This window comes from Prionailurus viverrinus, chromosome D3 (assembly GCF_022837055.1).
Source record: "Prionailurus viverrinus isolate Anna chromosome D3, UM_Priviv_1.0, whole genome shotgun sequence".
Lineage (NCBI taxonomy): Eukaryota > Metazoa > Chordata > Mammalia > Carnivora > Felidae > Prionailurus > Prionailurus viverrinus.
In genome coordinates, this window is record NC_062572.1 from 67479654 (window position 1) to 67504939 (window position 25286).

The 25286-nt window shown below is 53.7% G+C and overlaps 2 protein-coding genes across 5 annotated transcripts in view; one reads left to right on the forward strand and one right to left on the reverse strand.

The window, feature by feature from the left end:
* The first annotated feature begins 1974 nt into the window (after nt 1-1974).
* Nucleotides 1975-25286, forward strand: part of SIGLEC15 (sialic acid binding Ig like lectin 15) — a 29682-nt gene continuing 6370 nt past the window's right edge. Inside the window, exons 1-6 of one of the 4 annotated variants that reach the window (XM_047827044.1) lie at nt 1975-2139; nt 9360-9419; nt 9793-10176; nt 11294-11680; nt 12760-12790; nt 15067-15169. In XM_047827044.1, coding sequence (XP_047683000.1) covers nt 2088-2139; nt 9360-9419; nt 9793-10176; nt 11294-11680; nt 12760-12790; nt 15067-15082 — 930 coding nt within the window. In that variant the 5' untranslated portion in view covers nt 1975-2087 and the 3' untranslated portion in view covers nt 15083-15169. Of the gene's footprint in view, nt 2140-9359; nt 9420-9792; nt 10177-11293; nt 11681-12759; nt 12791-13586; nt 13956-14531; nt 15170-25286 lie in introns of those variants that run through there. The other 3 variants (XM_047827041.1, XM_047827043.1, XM_047827042.1) reach the window with 3 other exon arrangements.
* EPG5 (ectopic P-granules 5 autophagy tethering factor) overlaps nt 20499-25286 on the reverse strand; it is a 108149-nt gene continuing 103361 nt past the window's right edge. Inside the window, exon 44 of the mRNA XM_047827040.1 lies at nt 20499-24998. Coding sequence (XP_047682996.1) covers nt 24816-24998 — 183 coding nt within the window. The 3' untranslated portion in view covers nt 20499-24815. The remainder of the gene's footprint in view (nt 24999-25286) is intronic.

A 25286-nucleotide genomic window follows, 5' to 3' on the forward strand; every position in this document is an offset into this window, starting at 1 on the left:
AGCAAACCAGGAACAGAACAAAAAACCTCCTTGATCTGAGAAAGAGTATCTGTAAAACCCTGGTCTAGACACAGACATACATCTCTTCTCTGTGGCTCCTCCTAGCATAGGGAGGACAGGCTGACCCCTCTGAAAAGTCCTTTCTTCCTTTTCTGTTTTTGTAATGCTTATTTATTTACTGTTGAGGGAGAAAGACGTGAGTGGTGGTGGGGCAGGGGGCATCGAGGGAGGGACAGAGATAAAGGGAGACAGAATCCCAGTCGGGCTCTCTGCTGTCCACACAGAGCACCATGCAGGGCTTGAACCCATGAATGGTGAGATCATGACCTGAGCCAAAATCAAGGGTTGGATGCTTAACCAACTGAGCCACCCAGGTGTCCCTGAAAAGGCTCTTGTTGTTGAGAATATGTTACCAAAAAGCCAAAAAGGAACGATATTTCATCAATTCTAAGATGCTCATCTTTTTTCACATTTTTAACATTTCTGAATTCCGATACATGTTACAGCCAATGGCATCTTACGATTATAAAAAGGTACAAAGTTTTTTTCTCTCTCAGTTGTATATAAAATAAGGGTGCATCCTTCAAGGACATTTTAGAGTTTATGGAATTGATTGTTTTCCAAAGTTTAGTTTTCTAGAGTTATAGCAAACACTTGGGGCAGAGACAAGTAACCACCCATCAACATCTGTTTCCTTCTTCCAGGGTAATACATTTTAGCTTGACCATAGCATCACCTCATTAGAGACCACACTTCCAGGGCTCCCTTGCCGTGGGTGTGGCCAATGGAGGTGAGTGGATGTCTACAGCTTTTGGATCATGGATAACCAAAAGTGGAAGTCTACAGCTTTTGGATCATGGATAACCAAAAAGACAAGCCAATTAGAGTTTCTATCTTTCCCCTTGAGCAAGCCTGATTGCCACCTTCAGCCTTAAGGCCATTAACAATGGAGAAGGGGGTGAGGAAGTAACAGTAGGTCTGAACCTGGATCCCTGAATGACCTGGAGAAGCAAGGCCACCTGCCTACGTAAATCGCTCACCTTGGGACTGATATATGGGACAGAAATCAACTTCCATTTTTTAAAAAATCTATTGTATTTGAGAACTTCTCTCTCTCTCTCTCTCACTCTCTCTCTCAACAGATTAGCATTTATCCTAACTAAAACATTTCCCTCTCCCCAAGCATTGGCTCACCTTGGCCAGCCTCCTACCTAGCCGTATTTTCTGTTCAGCTTTCTGATTACCTCCTTGGCACAGATACCGAGATTCTGCCCCTGTGGTAGGATATTTCTATCTGACATTTTGATGTTCTGAGCATTTTGACATGTTTGTCTGGATTGATTTGCTTAGTAAGTTTACTATTTCCCTTTTATGCTGCTTGGTAATGTAACCATTGTCAATGATGACTACATTTTGGAGAGGACTTTTCTTCTGTGAATAATCACCACTTCGGAATCAGCATGGCCACAGGAAGATAGCTTCATCAAAATGAAAACCCATGCTGGCACACTAAAAATGTAGAGAAGAAAAGGAGGGAAAGAAAGGAGGAGGGAGGGAAGAGGGTGGTAGGAGGGAGGGAGGAGGGGTGGGGGAGGGAGAAAGGAAGGTAGAATAAGAGAGGGAGGAGGGGGGAGGGAAGGAAGGGAGGTAAGATGGAAGGGGGGGTAGAAAGAGGGAGGAAGAGGGAAGGAAGGGAGAAGGGGAAGGGGGAAGGGAGGCGGGTAGAGGGAGAGAGAGGACGAAGGGAAGAAGGGAGGAAGAGAGGGCAGGCAGCAAAAGAGCAGCACTTTTTTCAAAGGGACCAGTGGCCCCAGGAAAGGGTCCTTCCTCTTCCTCAAGTGCTTCTCTGTTTCCTGTCCTGGAAAATCATCTGAGTGGTTCCCCTGTTGGTTTTCCACATGACTAAACCCCACGGGCTTCATCTGATCATATCCAGGCTGCCCAACTGCCTCTCCCCAGTTCCCCTGGAGCCTGGAGCCCAGTAGGGGCACAGGCCTGGGCACGCTGCCTTCTCCTCATCAGGGAGGCTTCTTGCTGGTGGCCCAGGCGAGTGTGGGGCTGGTCTGGGGTCTCCAGACACTCACAGCATGGAATGGTCCCTCCGGCTCCTGGCCTGCCTGGTGGGCATCCTCCCTATAGGTAAGTTTCCCACTTTTCTCTGTGGCCCCTGCTCAGAACAGAATAGATGCTCACAGAATCTTAGGTACAGTCTTCTCTCCTTGAACTTGGGACAACCGGGTTGCACTTAGGGAAGCTGCGTTGACAGAAGCCACAAGTTCAAGCCCGGGTGTCATCTTGGGTTCCGGTGACTTTAGGCAATCCTCTGACTTCTCTGAGCCCCACCTGTAGAAAGGCCACCGGCTCAGCCACCGCTGTGAGGATCCAAGCAGATAGTGGGCAAGGTTTGGGGCGGACAGTCCAGGCTCTGAAGGGACTTCGGGTGTTGCGGTCATCCAAATGCTTTGTGTCACGATGGGCACAGCCCAGAGGGAAAATGGGTTTGGGGGAAGAGTGGGGGTGATTTCACATGGGGAACAGGGCAACTGATAGAGGGCATCCTGACCGCTCAGGGGGAACCCCAAGGCGTGAATGGGAACCCTTTGCCGCAGGCTTAGGCAACGACGTCATTGGCACTGAGCTCAGTGAGTTCGTGTCCCTGGGAACGGTGTTTCTGTTACCGACCGACCATCGGTAGCAGCATTTCAGTGGGAAGAGAGTATTTGTTTAAATGCAGATCCTTGGGCTCCACCCCAGTCCTGCAGAATGAGAATATCAGGCAACAGGGCCCAGAAGTCTGCATCTTCAACCATCTTCTCAGGTCATTCTGATGCTCGACATAGTTGAGGGTAATTGGGATAAATGACAAAAGCCATCCTCCGAGCCCCTTGGCCCAGACCCCAGTCCTTTCCCGGATCCCCGCCTGAGACATCCCTCTTGTGGATATGTCCCTGGACTCAGCATCGGTGCCTCCATGTGCATGGCCACTGGCCGTCATGTGCCACATTAGTGATCTCTGATATCATGGTGTTCTAAGCTGTTAGGCAACATTCCTTGTTTGGGGTCCTGTCTCCATGACTGGATTATACACTCCCACACCTTAGGTTCCTTTTCCTTCCTCTTGAGCATTCAACAGAGGCAGAGTCCAGATCAGGTCGGGTTTGGATAAGAGCAGCTGTCTACAGAGCTCTTAGAAGTGCTGGCCACTTTAATTGGTAAGTGTGGTGTAGGGTGGGGCTGGGATGTGTGGCTCTAGACTGGACCGACCCCAGTCCCCACCCTGCACTGCCCGTTGTCCCCTGACAGAGCCCTCCAGTGGGGGCTGATAGGGGAGAGGCTTTCTTTTCCCAGAGTGCCCTAACTCGGCTGACTCCCTGGGATGATTTAGGGTGCCACTTAGAGGGTGGGGGCTGGAGAAGGTGACCCTGCCCGGATCTTGGGCTGATAAGAGAGCGGTTCAGGCATAAGTGTTGATGTCATACACAGCTTTAAATCCTGGCTCTGCTATTTACTACCTGTGTGGCCCTGGGAAGGTTGCCTAACTTCTCTGAGCATCAGCAAAGTGGGGTCCCTGGTGCCTCATGGGGTGCTGTGAAGGATAATTAGATCATGTATATAAAAGCCCCCAGCACAGTCCTGGTGCTCAGTGATTGTGCAAGGAAATGGCAAGGAAATCTTGTTGAAGTCACATACCCTTGAGAGAGGCTAGCTTTGGCGGGGTGGGGGTGGGGGTGCTTGTTTTGGTTTATTTCTTTTCTGCTGTTGAGGGTCAGGGGCTATGAATCAGTCAAAGACAAAAAGACGTAGAGGAAGTACGAGCAGTCACATGTCCAAGAACAAAACTTAAACCACGCAAGTGTTCCATGTACTGAGATTTACCCAGGGAGGCTGAGGCGTCTTGGGGAGGGGATCCCTTTTTCTCACACTGGCAGCTGCTTCACGGAACTAGGGTGAGCAGGGTCGCACTTTCTGAGACCCCTCTGGCACCGTTCACCTATGAGCCTCTCCGTGTGGCACCAGGCCTGGGCAAGAGGCCGGACGACCGGGCTGGGTTAGGCTGCAATGTGGGAGCCTGAGGGGCTGCGTGAGCAGGGTCCCCGCGCGTCACATTCTGCCCCCCCAGCTGCATCTCTGAGCATAGGGCCAGGGCAGGCCGTCGGCAAAAACAAAGTGGGAGGAATTTGTCCAGGAAACCCCCCCTCCCCTTTCTGTGCCCTTCTTCTTACCGATGCCACCCACCCTCAGCACCCAGCGCCCTGGGGCAGCCCCTAATCTCCCAGGGGCTCACACACACACTCTCCCTTGTCTCCTTGTCTTTCCCGTCTGGCTCCCCATGGATCTGCTTTCAGAAAGCTGGAGGTGCCAGGGAACATGCAGGTGGAAAGAACAATGGTCTGGGAGCTCTGACCACTTGGGTGACTTTGGACAACTCTGCAGTTGGTCCACAAGCCTCTGATAAGTAGGTAGAGCGATCATAGTCACTGTCACCCTCAAGGGCTCCCGTCTCAGGCCCTGACAAGCAGCTCATCTACTCTTCACCCCAGCTCTGCAGTGCAAGGACCCAGGTCCTGTGCCTGTTTAGGGAGGCCAATGGAAGTCGGGTAACTTTTCTGGGCTGTCACAGCCTGGGCTGAACTAGAGGGTTCTGAGTGCAAGCCCCAACCTTTACACCATCCACATGCAGCGGTGGGGAGCCCAAAGCAAAGCTTGTGCTCAAAGGAATTTATTAGCTCTGAACCACTGTCGCGAAACAAACCAAAAGGCAAGACAAATCTCAGTAGTGAGCAAGGACATGGGGTGCGGGGAGAGGCCAAGGAGGAGATGGACTGCTGTCATGGGTCCGGGGGGGAAACGGGAGAGTTCCCCGAGCCAGGATGATGCTTCTGCTCCTGGCGGCTACTGTGGCCAGTAGCTTGGGCTGAGAAGTCCTACCTGGGGCAGAGAAGGACTGACAGGGAGCAGGGCCCCCTGAGAAGGCCAGCGGAGCACAGGCAGACACAGGCTGAGTGGAACTCGGGAGAGCAGCGCCCTGGAGCAGACACTGGCCGCGGGGCACGGTCAGCTGAGGCTCTCCAACTGTAGCTCAGGCAAGCGGGGCCACGTCCACAACCGTGTGGCCGAGAGGCGAGGCTACGGGAGAAGCCTGGATAACCCCGAGGTCAGGAGAACAGCCAGGCCTTTTGCTCATGCATCCCTGCTCCTCATCCCTTCCCTAGAAACTTCTGGGTCCAGCTCACACTGAAAGATGGGTTTCCTGTTTTCTCTGTCACCCCACCCTCCTCCCCGGTCTGCAGCCCTTTCTCCCCTTTTCTCCACTGACAACCTATCTGCACAACACACAGGCCCCAAAAAGAATTGCTGGGAGCAAACGCAGGCAGGAGAGAAGTGGACGGAAGGCAGTGTGCCCCAGCTCAACCCACACACCTCCCTGGTGAGGTTTGCTGGCCAAGAGGAACATCTCCCCTTGCCCTCAAATGCCCTCTCCTGACACTCCAGGTGCCACCATGCCCAAGAGGCTACCGCCGGAGTCACTCCCTGAGAACACCCCTGCTAGCATGCCAAATGTCCCCAAGGAGGGTGGCCCCCTTACAGATCGCTGGCCTCATGAGAGTGGCTGCCGTCTGCTGGTGATGTCAGCCATCATGGGGCCGAGGGGGCGGCAGCACCGGGGAGGTCTGAGGGACTCCAGCTCTGAGCACCACGTGGCCATCCCCTGGGAGGCACAGTCCACCCTGACTGCCCACACGGTCCCTAAGATGCTAAATTGAGCCGCCAAAGGTGCGATGTCAGCATCCCCTATCTTCACCCCTGCTGCATCGGCTTGAGGTGTGTGCCCAGAGCACTTCCCGCCACTGCTCAGCACCCCCACCCTGCTCCCTCGTATGCACCCTCCCTTGGCAGGGCTGGTGAGAGAAGGGGGCTGACGTGCATTGAGCATTTGCTGGGCGAGCTACACGTGTGACTTCATTCAACCTTCAAGTCCATGAGGAAGGTATTAGGCGCCCCATTTTGCAGCAGAGGAGTCTGAGACCTGGGACAGTAAGTAACCTGCCCAAAGATCACCCATAAGTGAGTGAGCCTAGAACAGTGCCAGGCTCAGACTGGGGTGCTCATAAGAGCCCAGGAAAGAATGACCACAAATGAGACTGTCACCCAGGTCCAGCTGTGCCAAAGCAGGAAATCTTGCCAGCATGCCCTGTGGCCCACCACTGAGTGGTGAAGGTGGGCAGTGAGAAGAATGTGGGTCTCTTGCTGTCCCCAGAGGCTAATAGTCCTGAGGCAAGGAGATTAGAAACTCCACAATAAGGGGGCATGGTTTTAGTTCAGGAGTCATCCCTCCCTTGTCCTAAAGACGGGCATGAGCTGCCAGAGGGAATGACAAATGTCACAGGATGCTGGGGAGCTTGGATTCCTGCCAAAGCAAACGCATGTGCTCCCTGGGCAGTTCCTGCCGGGACCTCCCACCCTCCCCTTGAGTCGCTGAGTGGATGCGTCCGAAGTCTCCATGTAACAGGGAGTCCAAGTGCTTTCCTCTTGAAACACCATCCAGCAGGTAAACAGGAAACACAAATCTCCCCCTAACTGGAGCCAAGATCCTCACACTGGCTGAAAGGGCCTCTGTGTGTCCTCTCTGCTCCTAGAGCAAAGCCCCCAGGGAGGGAGAGGCCGTGGCAGACCATCTGTATCCCACTTCAGGATGTTCCAAACTAGACTGTCATCCCCAAGCGACACAGCACACAGGACAGAGTAGAAATGTGAGCCACCAAGGGGGAAGCCTTGGCTCTGCTTCTGGTGAGTCAAGTGACCTTGGGCAGTCACGTGGCCTCTCTGAGCCTCAGTTCTCTCTTCCCCAAAAGAGGCTATCGCGAGTCTCTCATTGGGTCGTTGTACATATGAAATGAAATGAGGAATATCTCCCAGTGAGCACCCAAAGCACTGTGTCCTCTGGCTCCCTTATCTCGTCATGCCTGCAACCTCTATGCTCATGTCCTTACCTCCCTTTGCCTAGAGCACCTTCCATCTACACCAAATCTTAGAAAATCCCACTTCTTTCTCGAGGATCTGCTGGTCCTCCAAGCATTCGCTGACTAATATTTGCACACCTCTTCCTCTTCCCCCAGCCACACCACCCTCCCCTGCCAGCCTGATTACCCTCCCTTCCGCCCTTTTACAGCAATCCAATTCAACATCAGTTGGTTTGTGGCAAGTGCCGTGCTAGGCAGTGATGACACAAATACGACCACACATACGTGGTCCCTGTCCTCCCAGAGCTTCTGGATGCCTGGAGGATGTACTTCTGCCAGGCCGGGGGCCGAAGGCAAGGGTGCCAGACCCAGGCTTGGGGTTCAAGGAAGCCCTCCCTCTGTAGGAAGACTCAGCAGAGACCTGGGGATGACTGGGAGGAAGTTGGTGAATGATATGGGCCAGGAAACTTGTTCAGACAGAGGGAACATTGTTCGTGTCCCTCATTAGAGCACCTGGCAGGCTGTAGTGTAATTATGTGTTCACAGATCTGTCTCCCTTTCTGAGTGGTGAGCTCCAGCAGGCTGATAAGGTAACCTATTGATCTTTGTAACCCTGGCTTGTATCCAAGTGCCTGGCTTAGAGTGGGACATGTCTGATAAACGCCTCCTAATTGATGAATGCACAATAGCAAAAAAATACCTCTGGGGAATCAGTACCTGGCTCCAGGATGCCTGCGAGATGCAGAAGCTCAAAAGAGGCTGAGGTTACAGAGGGTGAGAAGTGTAGGGAAACTGAGGCAGGGACTGAGCCTCAAGAGTGGGGAAACCATTTCTGTAGCTGGAGGTACTGAGTAAACCAGCAAAACCTTCAGGAAGGGTTTCTCAAATTTGAAACTAGGCCCTTTGATTATTAACAACTGAGCAAACAAGCTCTTAGTAGAGGTAAATGTCAAGTCCTCCACTTGGGTTCAAAAGCATAATTCCACTTGTTTAGAGGAAACGAAATTTGGCTTATAAGCAGATCGCGTGAAAAAAGAACTTGTGGTTTTACTGGATTGCAAGCTCGGCACAAGCCCAAAGTGTCATTTTATACGAGGCAAAGCTCACACAACCCAATTCGTACCCCACTCTGCTGGTCCAGCACCCCCACGGCGCACATCTGCGGCACACCCCTGCAGGAACACGTGCAACATACACCCCTGCAGCACATATCTGGAGTCCCCGGCTCAGGACACTACGTTGCACGGAGAGCACCAAGCGGGCAGTGAGGAAGGGGAGGAGTAGGGGAGGCCCCGGGACTTCCACCAGAGAAGGGAAGACTTAATGGGACCAGGATAGCCATGCTGGGGTCCCAGAAGGGCCATCACCGTGAGAGGATGTGCACTCTCCAAAGAGGGTCATGTGGGTAGTGGCAGATGTTGGTTCTATGCAGAAGAAATGTCCTGACCTGTAGATAATTCATAGATGGGATGGGCTTCTTGGAGGACGGATGGTAACTGGCTGTGGGCCGGGGGGATTCCAAACCAGGACATGAGCTACCCCCAAAGAGTAAAGAGCACTGGACATGGAGTCAGCAAAGCTGGGTTTCTCCCAGCATCTGTCTGTGTGACTCTGGGACTCCATTTTCGCATCTATAACAATAGTTCCCCGAGTCATTCTCCCCTAGGGTGTTTTGGGGGTCATGTGACATGATGTATACAAAAGAATTGTGTAAATTACAAAGCTCTTGGGAAATACCAGAGTGGGTATATTATTCCCTCTAAGGATCCCTTTTGTGAACTGCATTCAGCGTTGTAGCTGGGTAGAACTAGCAGCCCGTCCTCCCTCCTCAGGGAGACACCACCCCTATCCTGATCCTCCAAGGCCCAGGTCCAACACCCACCCACCCACCTGCTCACCCCTTCCCCAAAGCAGCACACATATGCAACAACAGGGGCAGAGGCTCTCCCCTCATCTTCAAGCTGAAGGCGGAGCACAGCTTCCAGACCCTAGCTCAACCGTACTTCAGAGGCTTACAACACAGGAGGTGAGGAAACAGCCCAAAGGCGCTTGCGCAGAGCAAGAAGGCAGCGCAATGGTCTACCACTCTTGGTCTCTCAGCTCATCTGGCCTTTTGGGAAGCCCATTTCGGTTGACCCGGATTCTCAAAGAATCTCATCCCATTCAACACATTAAGTTCAAAACATACCATTCCTTGCCAAGGCCCGTTTCCCCTCTGTAAATGGGAGTGTTGGTCTCCTTGGATGAGCCCCAAGGTTCCATGCGTTTGTGGAATCAGGCAGTCCTGAGTCTGAATTCCGACTTTGCTTCCTAGCTGTGTGACCTTATGTAATCACTCAACTTCTCTGTGCCTCAGTTTATTACATACAACCCAGGAATAACTGTGCTTACATCTAGGATCATTTGTGAGAACTAAAAGAGATACTACCGGGAACTTGCTCAACACGGAGGTGCACAGTAAGTGCTTTTATTATCACTACCACGGGGGTCTTGGGACTAATGTAACCATGGATTCCAGGGCTTTTCTGCAGCCCGGCAGGGGTTAGGGAAGAGTATGGGGTCAAGGGGCCTGTCGGTGAAGTGGGACCGCCCGAATGAGGCAAATAGTCCCAGGCACCTCAAGAGTCCCGGGAGACAAGATCCCGGGAGATGCCTCTCGGGTCACGGTCACGGGGTGGGCTTTTGGGCCCCCGGTGGGAGACGCTCCCAGAGTCCTAAGGTTTCCAAACCTCCCGGTGGGGACTCGCCTCCCCCCGCCCCCCAGAGTCCGAGGGATGGCGGCCGGCGCGGCCTCAGGGCAGGGCTGACGCTCCCGGCCGCCTGCCCGCAGGTGCGCCGGCGCAGCGCTGGTCCATACATGTGCCGGCCGAGGTGAGCGCGGCGGCGGGCGAGGCGGCCGTGCTGCCCTGCACCTTCACGCACCCGCACCGCCACTACGACGGGCCGCTCACCGCCATCTGGCGCTCGGGCGAGGCGTACGCGGGCCCGCAGGTGTTCCGGTGCGCGGCGGCGCGGGGCAGCGAGCTCTGCCAGACGGCGCTGAGCCTGCACGGCCGCTTCCGGCTGCTGGGCAACCCGCGCCGCAACGACCTGTCGCTGCGCGTCGAGCGCCTCGCCCTGGCCGACGACGGCCGCTACTTCTGCCGCGTCGAGTTCGCCGGCGACGTCCACGACCGCTACGAGAGCCGCCACGGCATCCGGCTCCGCGTGACCGGTGAGCGCCGTGCCCTTGTCCCGGCCCCCTTCCCCGCCCCGTCCAGAGGGCTTTCCGGGTGCCGGCACTGCTCCCGCCGGGGCATAGAAAGGGGAGCAATACACAGCCCATCTCTCTAGGGCGGGGGGGGGGGGGGGGGTGTCTCACTGGCGATGGCTACGAGCCACGTGGGAACTAGTTAAAAATGCAGACCGCTTGCTCCGAGAAGGGCTGAATGGGGCCCGGGAATGGGCACTGTAATGAAGGGCGCAGAGAGTGAATGTTCCCAGGAGCTCGAAGTCTAGGGGGCGAGAAGTACGAGTCGAACAGTAATCCTGAATACGGCAAAGGCTGCAATGGGATGTGTGCTCTGTGCACTGAAGGGCACCCGCAGCCCCCTGGGCGGGGGCCCTGGGCGGGGGGGGGGGGGGGATGCCCAGGGAGCCCACAGCGCCCAGTATTTTGCTAGACCATGGTATAAAGAAGTGGGCACCAGGATCCCCGGTCCCCAGAACAGTGGTTCTCAACCCTGGCTGTGCACTGGAATTAGCTGGGGAGCTTTTAAATATCCTAGCCCCACCCTGCTGCCGTGGGGATCCGGTTCTGGGCTCCAGTCTGGCTCTGCCACGAAACTTCCCATGTGCCCTTGGGCTGGCCGGGCTGCCTCTCCGAGTGCATTTCAGTTTCTCCCCAGGGCCCTCGCCACCCTGCCACAGACAGGTTGTCTGGGAGTGGGAAGTGCCTTTGAACCCCTACCAGCAGACAGTCCCCAGCCCCGAGCTACCGCAACAATAACGACCGTTGAGTGCGCATTTGCTAATGGGCCACGCCCTAATCCAAGCACCCCACATGTATTAACTTGCCAAATCCCAACGACCCCATAAAGAAAACGATCCCCATTTTACGCATGAAGAAACTGAGGCACGGAGCTTCGGAATAATTTGCCCAAGGCCACATCTCTATTGGGACCCAGGCACCGTGGCGCTAGAGCGCCTACTCCCTCTTCTCTGAGCCAACCACCCCCAAATCTCTTGGTGACTAAACGGGACTGGGAGGGGTCCCCCTTGCCTTTTCTTTTGCCCCCTCTGCTCTGACCAGGATTCGCTTTCTCCCTCGACCCCTTGGCCGCTGCCCGCAGCCGCCCCGCGGATCGTCAACCTCTCGGTGCTGCCCGGTCCGGCGCACTCCTTCCGCGCGCTCTGCACGGCCGAGGGGGAGCCGCCTCCCGTCCTAGACTGGTCTGGCCCGGGCCTGGGCAACGGCTCGGCCGCCGTGCCGGGCCCGGGTCAGGGACTGGGTCACGGCCACCAGGTGACCGCCGAGCTGCCCGCGCTGGTCCATGACGGCCGCTACACGTGCACGGCGTCCAACAGCCTGGGCCGCGCGGAGGCCAGCGTCTACTTGTTCCGATTCCACGGCGCCTCCGGGGCCTCGGCGCTCGCCCTGCCGCTCGGGGCGCTCGGCCTCAAGGCGCTGCTGCTGCTAGGCGTTCTGGCCGCCCGCGCCGTCGCCCGCCGCCGCCCAGGTGGGTGCACCCCCGGGCCAGGGTGGGTGCGAGGGGCGGGGGCTCTGCTTCTAGGTAAGGCCGCCCGGCTGACCACCTGGCGTAACCCAGCCCAAACAGACTTTCTGCACCCATGCTCCAACTCACTCTCCTCTCCCTGCGTAAAGCCCAGGAGGTGGGAACTAGCAGGACCTTGTTTTACACCAAGGAAGCGGAGCCCAGAGAGGTTACGAACTTGCCTCTAGCCAGAGGCACAGAGATAGAGACCCAAAAAGTATAGCGCCGCCCTTTTGGCGGCACCCCATAAATGACACCACCACACGTGAGGCTTTCCCAGATAGCACCATTCCCTTATGTTACAGTAAGCATCTTGAGGACCTACTGTGTGCTGTGTAGGTGCTAGGAATACAGAGCTGAGTAAGAGGTGCCCAGTCTGCAGGGGGAAGGGCTGTCCTGGAGCCCAGGTACCACCCAAGCACAGACTGGCAGGCCTCACTCTGGTGGGACATCTGGATAGGGGCCAGGAGGGAAGGTGAGAGCTAACTCAGAAAAGCAAACAAGGAGCTGGTGGTGTTCCCAGCAGAGGGAACAGCAAACACAGGTGAGGAAGTGTGAGCTAACAGGGTGTCCTCAGGAGCTGCTGCTCACCCCACGCTTCTCTTGCTGAGCTGGCTGGGAAATTTGCTCGTGCCCCAGAGAGGGGCTTCCCAGAGCCTCTCAGGCCCAGGTCAGCAGCACGGGCCTCAGCCTCTCCTGGGATGAAATCCAAAATTTGTCACAGTTGCCCTGGCTGCTGCCTCCTTTCCTGTGGCTGTGCCGTCCGTCTTGCTGGCTCTTCACACCCACCAAGCATTCTGTGCTGCACGGTCCTCAGAAAGGCGGGTCTTTCTGCCAGGCCGCTCCTCACTCCACGCTCCTCCTCATTAACTCCTGGTCATCTGCCAGGCCACTTCACCCCCTGCCAGCTAGTGTTTGTTACACGTCCCTTGAGACCACTTTCCACAGTGGGGTAGGGTGGGCAGCCAGGACCTGTAGCCTGCGACGACCATGGAGATTCATGCCTCTCCTCTCTCTTTCTCTGTCTTTCTGTCCCTACACAGAGCACCCAGTTGCCCAGGACACCCCACCACGGTGAGTACCCTGCCCTCACCCACCCAGCTCTAGTCCCCACTGGCCAAGCAAGGCATGCAGGCTTCTCAAGGCTCGTGCCGTAAGGATAAAGAACGGCAAAGGGCAGGACTGGGGGCTGGAACTTGACCAGGGTTTAGACCCTCCCTGTGGCCTTCCAGAGCCTTCCTCTTCGGTCTCCCAAGTCCTTCTTGGCCTGACCAGGCCACGGTGACCTGCTCTCCCCACCCCACCCCCAGCATTTACAGTCTGAGCCTCGCCCTGGCATCTATCCCAGACCCGCCTGGTTTCCTGGTGCTGCAGGGCCATTTTTCTGTTTTATGTCCACACCTAGATGTGATTCCTCAAGGCTGTGTCTCCTCTTGTTCTCCTAAGCATTGTAGAACAGGCAGACTCACACAAAAGCCACCTGGGGGCACTGATTCTCCCCGAAAGCTGAAGGTTTCACAAACAAAATGCCATTAGAGGTTCAGAGGGTTTAAGCTAGGAAGTGCTGACCCTCGTGTCCAGGCTCCCCTTCTCTCCCAGTGTCTGCTCATGTGGAAGTCTGTGTTGAAGAAGAAAGAATCCAATTCACTGACCCTGGGCAGTGTGCCTGGGATGCTGGGGAGTGGGGAGGCGGAACACAGTCTTTCAGGGCCCATTGGACAAGCCCTGGCATTCCTATAACTCCATCCCTGCCTGTGCCCTGAGGGCTGGAAAAACCATAATGCCAGCCCAGTCCCCTCTCTCCAGCTGCCTGGCCAGCTATCCCCCACATTCTTGGAAACCTGTGCAATGTCCCTTTTCTTTGCTAAAGGCACCTAAATCAGAAAGCTGAGTGTTCAAATATTTATTGAGTACCTGCCATGTACCAGACGCTGTTTTGGATGCTAACGCTACAGCAAAACTCCCTGACCTCAGAAAACTCACATGATGTGGATAATTTAATAAACACCTAAACAAGATCATCTTAGATTCTAAAATAAGAGCTGCGAAGGAAATGGACAGGGCCATGCAGCAGAGCCCCAGGGGAGGGAGGCAGTCACTGGGCAAGTCAAAGGCTCAGGGGCGACCTGGAAAGGGGCCGATGAGAAATCACTGAAGCAGATAGGTGGCCCCATCCGAACAAGAGTGGGGGCCAGGGGGCCTTTGGGGTGGCTGTTGACCAAAGCTGAGGCCGGCTTGACACTAGGAAGGAGGTCGAGTGGTAGAGGTGGGGAGGTGGGACTGGTGGAAGGCGGGGCTGACCATAGGGCCAGGTGGGCAGCACAAGTGAGGGAGGCAGCCAGGGTGCCCCGTTTGGAGCTGTCACCCTGGGTGCCACTAAGATGAAGATGAGAGAGAGAGAAGGGGGTGGTGGTGAGGATCATGGGAGCACTCACGTGTAGGTGCGAGATGCCTGTTAAGATGTCCCTGGGGAGAAGTCAAAGTCAGGAGAGCAGCTGGAGCTCAGGAGGCCAAGCCCGGGAGATCAGTCTGGAGGGCATGTGACACAAGACAGCTGAAGCCACCAATGAGATCCCTTCGAGAAGATAGCACCTCTGTGGTCTGGGCTGCCTTCCCCTGTGTTAGCCTCCTCCCCGCTCCACAGCTGCTGCCCCTACCCTTCCTCCACCCTTCAGTTGGTCCGCAAGCCCTGCTGGATATAGGCCCCAGTCGCCTTTCGTCTCTCCTTCCTGCCCGTCGCTGGGGCATGGTTTGGGCAATTGGTGATGACCCCACTTCTGTATCGGGTGGTCAACCGACTCTCTCCTGTCCACAGGCCCCAGGCTCAGGAGTCCAACTATGAGAATTTGAGCCAGATGAGCCCTCGGGACCCAGCAGCAGCCACATGTTTACCGTGAGGAGCCCCTTGGCCACTGGCATCCTCTTGTACAGCATGAGGAGCGAAGGCCAATGCCAGGCTCGGCTGGGACAGCCCTTCCTGGCTGCCAGCCACCTTGGCAGCCCCTTGCCAGGCAACCCCCCACAAAGGGAGTCCAGACCCCATTCTCAGAGGCTCAGTGGTTTCTTACGTGGATGTCTGTCCCAGAGCCCCCATCACTGGGACCAGCATTTTGAAAGAATCTGTATGTGTGTGTACGTGTCTGTGCGTGTGTGCGTGAGCTCAGCGTGAAGCTCACAGACAAGTTCTGGCCCTTTCTTACATAGAACACCATCATAAAACGGGCAAGACACTGGTCAGAGGGGCTCCCAGGCTCTGACTTGCTGTGTCAACTAGGGCATGTTTTTACCTCTCTGAGTCTCAGTTTGTCCATTCTGGAACATGGACAATAATCTTTCCTCCTGGCTGCTAGGACTATCAAGATCTGAAGAAATAATGGATGTGAAGGGACTTCGCGAAGTACAGAACCATGTACAGATGTGGCGGCGGTGGCGGGGGGGGGGGAGGCCACGGGCTCCTCCTTGCAGGCACCCTTGGGACGTGCAGAGACTTCTTGGACAAGTGGGGGCCCCACACCAGCCTGGCCAAGAACAAGGATTCCAGAGAGCAAACCTTTGAGTCTGGGGCTGTGCAAATCTGTGGTCCCAGGAACATCAACTCAGCGGTGAGAAGCCCGGTACCCCTGCCCCCTGGGGTCTCGTCTGTCACTGCCTCACACACTGTGCCTACCTCTTACCCCATTGGCTGCTCTGCACTGCCTTGAGCTGGGTCCCCTGGGAAAAGAAACACCTATCATCTGACAGCATCTGGGATTCACTGTCCTTAAGGACCGAAAGCTGAGAGGTCAGAGGGCAAGTCTGGGCTGCAGGTTCGTGTGGATAAAGCAGCTGTGGCTGTGACCTCCACCTATGACCTGCATCCACCCTGCATGTGCGAGGTCCAAAAGCACCAGCGATTCCACGGCATTTGTCCGAGGCCTCGCAGACTGACTGCAGGGTGCTGCCTTCCGTGTTCACACCTCTGTGTGAGCCTGTGCATTTTAGCTCCTGCAGTTCTTGGGCTCAGGGGACAGGGAGGAGGTGTGCCTGAGCCCAGGGCAAGCTGGCAAGAGCAAAGGGCCACCGGGCCAGGCACTGAAGAAGCAATGGGGACAGTCTTTCCCTCAGAACTTTTCCAAAAGCTAGGGTGGCAACCTAGAATAAGGAAGGGTCCTCGCTGATGCTTTGCTGGGGAGGTGGCCTGAGGTGTGAGGGATCTTCACAAGTTAATAAGCAGGGCAGTGGGTGACAAGTTTCCCTTGCTCAGCAGAGCCTTTGCCAGGGAAAGTGGGTGACAGCAGCTCATGGTTAACTTGGGATCCATCCAGGAGCCTGTCTGAACTGTCAGAAGGTCAGAGGAGTTGGAATTTGTACCTCCTCGTATGAGGATACTTTGGGCACCTCCATGGAGAGTCCCATATCACCAGGGAAGAAGCGAGGGACACGGGGGTGGTGTGGTTTGAAACGTCTGCCTGGTCTTTGAGGCCCGTTTCACAGCCAAGAAAAAGCCATGATAGCAATTATTTTCTGTGTATCTGTTTTGTGCTAGGAATTGGGCCAGGTGTTTGGGCATACAGAAATGAATGAGGTATGCGTCTCGGTCAGTCTGGGTTAGGTTGTGCTGTGTTAACAAAGCCAAAATCACAGTGGCTGAAAGCAACTAGGGTTTATTCGCACCAGAGTTACATGCCCACCACAGATTGGCATTAGAGCTTTGCTTGCTGTACTTAGGAACACAGGCTCCCAAGGACCCGCCATCTCTTGTTGTGGGTCGTTGGGTTGGAGATAGCTCTCGAGGGTCTCCTACTTGAGATCATAACTCGGCCAGAACTACCAACATGCCACACTCACCCTCAGGGGGCCGGGCAGTGCGCCCTACACGATGCCTGGAAGGAGGGAAGCCAGAAGCATGGGCAATAGCCCCGAGGGCTCCACAGTAAAATTTCTCAGGTTAGGGAGCAACAGACCAGTTAGCGGGAAATCCTGTAAGGGCAACAGAATGTTGAAGGTGCTATGGGAGCACCCAGGAAGGAAGAGTGACCCAGTCTTGGGAAGGCTTCCTAGAGGAGGGGACATGGAGAAGGCACGTGCCGGCCACGTAAATGGGGGAGAATAGTTGGAAGATGAGAACAAAGGTGATTCTAAGCGGAAAGGGCAGTCTGGGAAAAGGCCAGGTGGTCAGACACAGCATGATATTGAAGCCACCCAAAGTTGCTGGAGCATGAGGGCTGGAGCTGGGGCTGCAGCTAGAGGGGGCTCCCACATGGTAGCAAGTGCTGCCCCCCACAGGGCTGAGAAGCAGGGGGGGGGGAGGGGTGGAACCAAGGGGCCAAGCAGGACGCTGACTCCCTCTACTGCTCAGCATGCTGCTTTCACCCGTCCAACTGCTGCACCTGCTCCGGAGCCACCATGCTCTGGGGCTGGGGTTTCCACCTCGAGACCCCAGGCTCTCAGAGCCGTGTTTCTGCAGTGGTTTCTGAAGGTCAAGTGGTTTGCATCAGAAGGACCTGGGGAGCTTGCTCAAATCCCCATCCTGAGTGCTACCTGGGCCTCCTAAAAGTGAGCTCTGAGGCTGGGTGCTGGAATTTTAAACAGATGTTCATGTGATTTTTGCCCTTAACTTTGTATTATGATCATTTTCAATCATGCACACACACACACACACACACACACAGCTGAAAAAGGAAGATGACCACCCAGGTACCCACCACCTACATCCAACAGTTACTACCATTTGCCATATTTGCTAATGTGCACACGTGTGTGTGTGTGTGTATGTGTGTGTGTGTGTGTGTGTATGTGTGTGTTTGAACCATTCAGGGCCAACTGCAGACACCACAGTGCTTCGCCTCTAAATACCTCAGCTGCATCTCCAGAGAACAAGAGCATTCTCCTCCATAACTCCAATGCCATTTTCACATTTGAGAAAATGTTAACAATAATTGAATAATATCATCGTATAGCCCACATTCGTATTTCCCCAGTTCTCAAAATGTCTTTCTTAGCTTGTCGTCTCTAGCCAGGGCCCAGGTGACTCCAGGCGATTCTTAAGCTAAAGTTTGAGGCTGCCTCCAGGTGGGCTGACTTCCAAGGGTGCGACCTCACCACCCAATGCTCCTTCTTATGGTATGTGCAGACTGAAGGAGGGCGTCCCGGAAACCGCCGAAGTGGCATTCCTAAAAGGAACATGCAGCTGGTGGAGTGCTTTCACACTCCATTCTGGGCCGTGGGGAGCACAGAGAAGGGACGGCAGAGGGTCCCTCTAGCACTCCCTCTACCGATTTGCTTACTGCGCACAGGCAGCCTTCTGCTTGGTCTCTAGATAAAGCGGCTGCTCCAGGGGCAAAAGGGGAGAGTGGTGAAGCGGCTGTATTTGGCCATCACCAGACCCCAGGAGCTTGGAGCTCTCACTGGGAGGTCTGCGTGGAGCAGAGCTGCCATCCTCCCCAACCCGACCGTCTCGGAGCACTCAGGCTTTGTCAGTGGCAAGGACCAGAGCCACAGGCGACGGGCTCAGTCGGCACATTGTCAGGGAGAGAAGGGACCCAGGAGACTTGGCGTTTTCAAGACAGGACTCCGCAGTGTGGCTCAGGATGCGCAGCTAGAGCCGTCCCTTCAGTGCTCTGGGAATGTGAGCCCGTTTGTCCCCAGAAGGGCTGCTGACAGCCCAGAGACTGCCCTCCACTGCCAGCCCTCCACCTGTTGCCCCTGGAGATGGGCAGTCGGAGGAAGAGGTGCACCCAGATGTGCCAAGAGCCCAACACACTTCCCCTGCCTTGAGGAGCTAGTGAGCTTTTACATCGAGATGCATCTACAGGAGAAGACAGTGTCCATGAGATCATCTACACTGAAGGTAGGCCCTGCCTGGGGACGAAATGACACACAGTGGGCTGAGTGTTCACATACAGCCCCTTAGCCAGCCTGGACGGGAGCACCAGGCCCACTGGTCACAGGGCCTTCAGGCCAGTGGGACCTTAGAGACCAAGAGCCGGGGGTCCTGGGCTTTGTCTGGCCTCCAGCCCTGGCTGCTTAAGTCAATGCTACCAGCCCTCTCTCCCCCAGTAACATCCCCTCAACATTTCCTCAGTGCCTCCACCTCTGTGGCCTCAGGGACTTCTTGCTGTAAACCCAGGGAACAGGAAAAGCTGCAATTATCCCCATTTAAAACAGGGAAAGTCTCAGGAGGAAAGTGGCCTGGCCAGCTTCCCACATGTTTTGTGACAAAACAGCTGTGGTCCCAGCTCCTTCCACACCAACATGCTGCCTCCTCTTTCCCAGGCTTTCTCTCCCATGTCTCTCCTCCTCTCCTGTGCCCCTTCCTCTGTGTCACGTTTTATGCACTAAAGGGAGAAAAACATGATCTGCCAACATAAGGATATAGAAATACTTGGAACTCTGGGTTTCCCGGGGTTTGGGCCCCCAGACCTTTGTCTTCCACAGTCATCCCCAAGTCCTGTGTGCAAGTGACCTCAAAGGGTCCCCAGAGCTGAAGATAGCCCAGGCACTCACCTCCATACTGCCACCAGAAGAGGAGGGGGAGGAGGATGGGATGAAGGAGGAGAAGAGTGGGACAGGAAAGGGAAGGTGGACAGAGGGCCTTAAGGAAGGTTGACTAAGGACAAGGCAGGGGGCGCTTGGGTGGCTCAGCCAGTTAAGTGTCCAACTCTTGATTTTGGCTCAGGTCATGATCTCATGGACCGTGAGATCAAGCCCCCTTCGGGCTCTGTACTGACAGCATGGAACCTGCTTGGGACTCTCTCTCCCTCTCTCTGTGCCCCTCCAATGCTCACACCCTAACCTCAAAATATTAAAAAAAAAAAAAAAAAAAAAAAAAAAAAAAAAGACAAGGCAGGGAGCAGGGCAGCCCAGGAAGACTGAAGGTCCACAGTAAATCTGGTGTCAGCCACAAATTTAGGCTATATTACAATACAGTGTCCAGGAGAGGGGCCGTGTTGGTCACTCTGACAGACCAGGAAAGTGTGGCTGTTTCCTAAAAGGGTTTGGCTAGAAAGGAAGACCAAGAAGGAAGAGGGCTGTCTTCAGAAGAGCAGTTTCCAGAGGAAGATCCTGGCTCCTTCACCCTTAGATGAAGACCATCCCTATTTCTCAGCTGCCCCAGGGTGACAGGAACCATTTCCCGCTGCATTTCTGTGGGTGTGTCCCAGCAAGAAAGCCCACTGGTCCAGAGACAGGAAACCGATTCCTACACTAGGAGGTGGCACAGCTTGCCTCTAATCCACTTCCCAATCCCTAAATCCTGTGGCTCCGTCTGGAAAAAGGAAGCCAAACCCAGACAAGGGAGGAAGGGGCCCTGTCCCACAGAAATTCCAAACTGACGTCAATCCCAAATCAAATGTGCAGGCCCTCCCACCATACTTTGGCCCGTTCAAGATGTGTCTCACGAATGCTAAGGAAAGCGAGAGAAAGAGCTCCCTGAGCTTCAATGCTCAGGTTATACTGCCCTCCCCTGGCAGCTCGACCTCCAAGGTGCCCCAGCCCTGCCCAGGAAGTCTGGTGGTGGAGCCTTCATGCAGCTTCGTGTCCCTCCTCCTCCTAAGGTCACAGCCACACTGTAGACCCTCAGGGCTCTCCTGAATTCTCTGGGGTCACCAGGTGGCCTCCTGTTCTTAAACCCCCAAGACTTAAATTCTCTTTGAATTTAACTTTGTGTCATGTGGTGGCATGTCACAAAATACAGATTCTACCCCTTACAAGCTCTGATTCCAAATTTTTCTTAGTGTGACTTCTGGATGAAAAGACCTGCCAACCAATCTGCCAAAAACGAGACGTGTCCACCACATGTAAATTCAATTTTAATTCTGGTTTATTTGCAGGATTTTACTTAAACCCATTCGCATTTCTCTGTTTCTCATCATTATATAAAAACTCAATCTTTGTACAAGCGTGTAAAATGCTCAACAATGAACAAGAAGTGAATATTGCACATTTAATGACCGGATAAGATGTGGTTGTTAAAGGCCACACTATACATGTGGGAAGGAAAGAGTTAAACACACTCAGGAAGTACTTGTTGCCACATAAGTGATTTTAAGCCACTGAAGGAAAACTAAATTCTAACCTTCAGCGCTCAGTGAGAGATATTACATCTGTACATTAAAAAATAAAAGTTTTAATAAACATTCATTCCTTAGTGATTTCATTATCCCCAAACAGGGTCAGTAGTTCAGTTTTATTTTTTTCAAGTTATTGTCACCAAAAATCAGGAACCTATCCAGACTGGAAGAAGTGTCAGCTGTAGCTTCTGCAGGACACTTGATGGCTCTATAATATGTGGGGATCACCAAGGACCAGGACAAGGTCTGTAAGAGCGCCTGGCTGTAAGCCAAGAACTTTATCCAGCTCAACCCAGATTCAAACGTTAGATCAGTATGAGGATACTCTTGAAAAAAAAAAAAAAGCAACATGTTTGTTTCCAACATTAGACTCCTCGTTTTGTTTAAGAAGACAAAGTTAACTGAGCAGAAAAAAATTCAGCTACTACTTCAAAATAAGCCGTGAAGTTGGTCCAGACTGAAGGGCAGACAGTGCTAAAGGATACGTGCAAAGCGCCTTATTTGTTAGCTTATCATGCAGGCAGGCGATGAGACTGATCTTGGGCAGCAACTAATGTTAAACCAAGGTGTGGAGTTTGAATTCGCCACTAACTGAATGTGCGAACCACAGGGCACAGCCGCCGAGAGCCGATGCCGTCCACATGTCCCAGGGGGTCAACGTCACTGCTTGGCCCACACTGGTGTGACAAAGCCCGGGACAGAGATCAGGCCAAGGGCACAAAACAGAAGGAAGCATACTCTCTTGGTGCCTGCGGGTGACTGCCACCTCAAGTTTGTGCCCCTGAGCCCCAGCCCTGGTATTCATGGACACGGCCCTTTTGGAGTAACATGGGCTAACTTGGGCACTTTCCCCAAAGAGCAGCCCTGTCAGACATCGTGGGGGAAGAGGACCAACTAAAGGCACTGAGCATTTAGCATGAAGACTAAGAGGTGGACCGGTGGGGTCAGGTGGGTGACGAGGTCTGAAAATGTTAGAAGATCGGTTAGAGTAGCAGAGGAGCCCCGGCCTGGCCAGCTGCAGCCGAACCATGACCAATGTCATCAGGCCAGTTCTGGCACAACATAAAGCCAATGCCCACCTGGGCTTGTCCACAAGGGGCAGGACTCCTGGCCACAGGACAGGGCGGAGGAGAGGCAGGGGGTTGGCTGGAAGAGCAGGGCTGGGGGTCCCTGCTGAGTGAGAAGTGGGACCAGATGAGCTTTAAAAGTCATGATCCTACAGCATTTGCTTCCTGCTCCAGAGGAAATCATTAACCTTAGTATTAAAAACCCAATAGAAAACTGTGTATCACCTTCATTCAAAAGAAAGGGCATGAACTGAACACCCTACCTTGTGCCCCCTGGATGCGCCGATTTTAGTAACTGAGCGGGAGGAATGGGGCTGGTTAGGGTGAAGTGAGCCCACTCGGGGGATTTTCATTTTCTGCAGAGGCTCGCCCGGCCTCAGAATGAGGGACTCAGGCCACCCCAGGGGGCAGATGTGACTGAGCCCCAAACTGACCATGATGTTCTCTGCGCGCCCAGGAGCTCTGGGATCACACCGGGTGGGTCCTGGCTCCTCCATCAGGCTGAGCGGACAAATCAGCACAACCTCCCCAACGGCCTGTGCCTTCCAGCTTTCTGCCCTGTCCCCTTGTTCCAGTCGGGCGCAGGAGCCAGGACACGGGGGAGGTCAAGCGTGCCTCTCGGACCCGAGCTCTGTGAGCTGTGGGGAGATGAGTGCAGATGCAGGGGAGGCACCTGTCATGACGTCCCTGTCGGAGCCAGGTGCCACCAACGGGCACAGGCAGGGAAGGTCGGTGCTAGCTCGACTCCAACACCGCTCGGCGCAGGGCGGCCTTGGTCTGGCTTGATCCAGGCATCACATGTGGCACCGCAGGTAAGGGTGTCTGAACCTGGCCCTGCGCTCTCTGGAGGCCGACTGTTTTTGGCAGCAAAGGCTCATCGTTCCTGAAAGCCAAGGGCTGGCTGTTCTATTCTGCCCCCAGAAGGCTATAGCAGTGTTGCCACCTTCTGAACTATCTCAGCATCTTTAAAGCACTTCCTCAGCCTCGAGACGCTCCAGGGAGGCTATGTGGTGAGTGAGGCCTCCACTGTTAAGCACAAAGTAGTCAGAGAGGAAGTATTTCACCAACCATCTCTGAAAATCAAGTTCCCGTATCAGAACAGAGGACATTGGGCATAACATTCTGCATTAACTTTAACTGAAATACCCCTAAAATTCATATTCTTGCCAGCTACAACCAAAGACTGATTTTATTTTTTATAATTTTTACAGACCAAATACATTATAAATATTACAAACCTTTGAAAATTAATAGATGAATCATAATTTTCTTTAAAATGTAGACTGTCACTCAAAATTTTCACATTCTAGGATATCAATAATTACAGCCTCCTCACAGAAAACAGCACACAAAACACTTCTGTCATGAAATCTTTGTTGCCAAATCGGCCACTGAACTGCCCACAGCTTATGACATTTTCTTAACACAGCACAGGGAGGCTGACTGATTTTGAAAATGGAGAAAAGCAAAACCAAGGAGAGCCCTGTGACGTGACGTGCCCTCTGAGAGGGATGCTCTGTGGCCTACAACCTTGGAGGCTCACAGGGATAATCTTGATCTGTGGAGCAGATGTGTTCTGTGCAACTAAACAAGTTCAAACTGGGAGAACAGGCTCCCGCACACTTCCAAATGTTGGGGGGAGCACTCCAAGAGGAGATCTGAAGAGAGGTTATCACTCCGTTAACCTTTATCCTGCTTCCCCCTGCTGAGGGCTCTCAGTTCAGACACTGTTAGATAAATATCCTCGGGTTATAATTAATCCATGAACAGAACATATTCTGCCAGCTGAGTGAACAAAATCAATTTCGAGCCAAGAGAATTAGGAAGGCAGAAGTCAAACTGCTCATGCCGGGGGTGGAAATGACAAGAGCAAGAAGCTGGCCACAGAGCAAGGCAGCAGACAGGCTCTGGTAGCGAGTGAATAGTGAACAACAACAGAAGGCACATGGCTACTGGAAAAGTCAAGTTTCCACGGACAAGTGTCTAACTTCATCTGAGCTTAAATATGGAATGAAGAAACAAGCAGAATACAGAGCATTAAGTTCTCAGACTCTCTCTCTAGACAGCAAGGCCTTCAGATTTCAAACATGCTGTCTATCAAGAGGTGCAAACTTTGATGTCCACGGGGGCTGAGGAAGCGGTGTGAATGCAGGAATGGGCTGGGGTAGGCCTGACACTATGTCCACATATGTCCACAGTGACCACACTCTCCACCACGGGGATCAAACGGAACACGTCTGTACACAGTCTGCTCATCACATGCTACCTGTGTGCCCCCTCGGTTTACATGGACATCTCCTTCTTCATGAGTACCACAGCTGGATGGAAATGGACTTGTCACCATCTCTGCCATCCGCTACAATCAAGGATCAAGTGGCCACATTTCAGACAATGCCTCACTTTAATTCAGCATTCTTATCTCCATTTTGAGGGAAATAATACTTTGAAGCTGGTGTATTTCCCCACATTTGAGAAATGCAGAAGTTTTCAAAGCTTGTTTTACTTTGAAAGAACACAAATGAGGTTCAAAACGGAGGGTTCTACATGATTCCCAAAGCAGTTAGATCTGACACAGCAGTCTTGAGATTTAAATAAAACAGGGAAGACAGAAATGGAGACATACAACAGAGCCCCGTGGGGGGGTCCTGTGAGGTGACTGGGGATCCAGCAGCTGAATGGCTCTGTGCCCAAGTGGGACTCATTTTCTCCAGTGGGGTGAACATAAAAACTACAAAGGCCCTGGGAAGTTTCAAGAACTAAGAAAACACACACACACACACACACACACACACACACACACAAAGACATACACACATGCGCATGCACAACAGAATTATCTAGTGCCTCCCGACTTGCCTCTCAGTCAACGAACTCACTGGCCCAACTGAGCTCTGCAGTGAGACTGAGCAAAGTTACTTGTGCAACAGCAAAGTTAAATGTAAACATAAACAGCAACAGGTTTTTTTGAGAGACTCGGTGTTACTATCGTATGTTGTCCAAATAATGCACTTCTGGATAGAGACAGTTAACAAGAAGAGCCAGGAAGCTTTTCCCATCTTGGAGGCAATGGCCAGGATGCTTTATAAATTGTGCAGCTTGTGATACCTGATCCTGGTATTCAACATACTGCTTACTTGATGTCAAGGATTCAAGAGCATTCAGAGCCTGAAAGACACGGAAGACGGGAGGGTTAACCACACAGATGTATAGTTCGTGATCCCCGCAGGTGCAGCACACCTGCCATCATCTGGTGCAACTGCGAGCCTCAGGGAAGCCTAGGGAACCGGAAGTAGAAGTCCCAAAGTCAGGCACTAATGAACCACAGCAGAAGGAAGCCAGCACCCAAGCTTCTCTGGCTTCAGCAGCCTCCACACCCAGCCTTCCCTCCTCCTGGCTGTGCTGTTTCTCCAACCTTCCCCGCAGAAAGCCACTGTGGCAGCCAGGCCAGGCCGG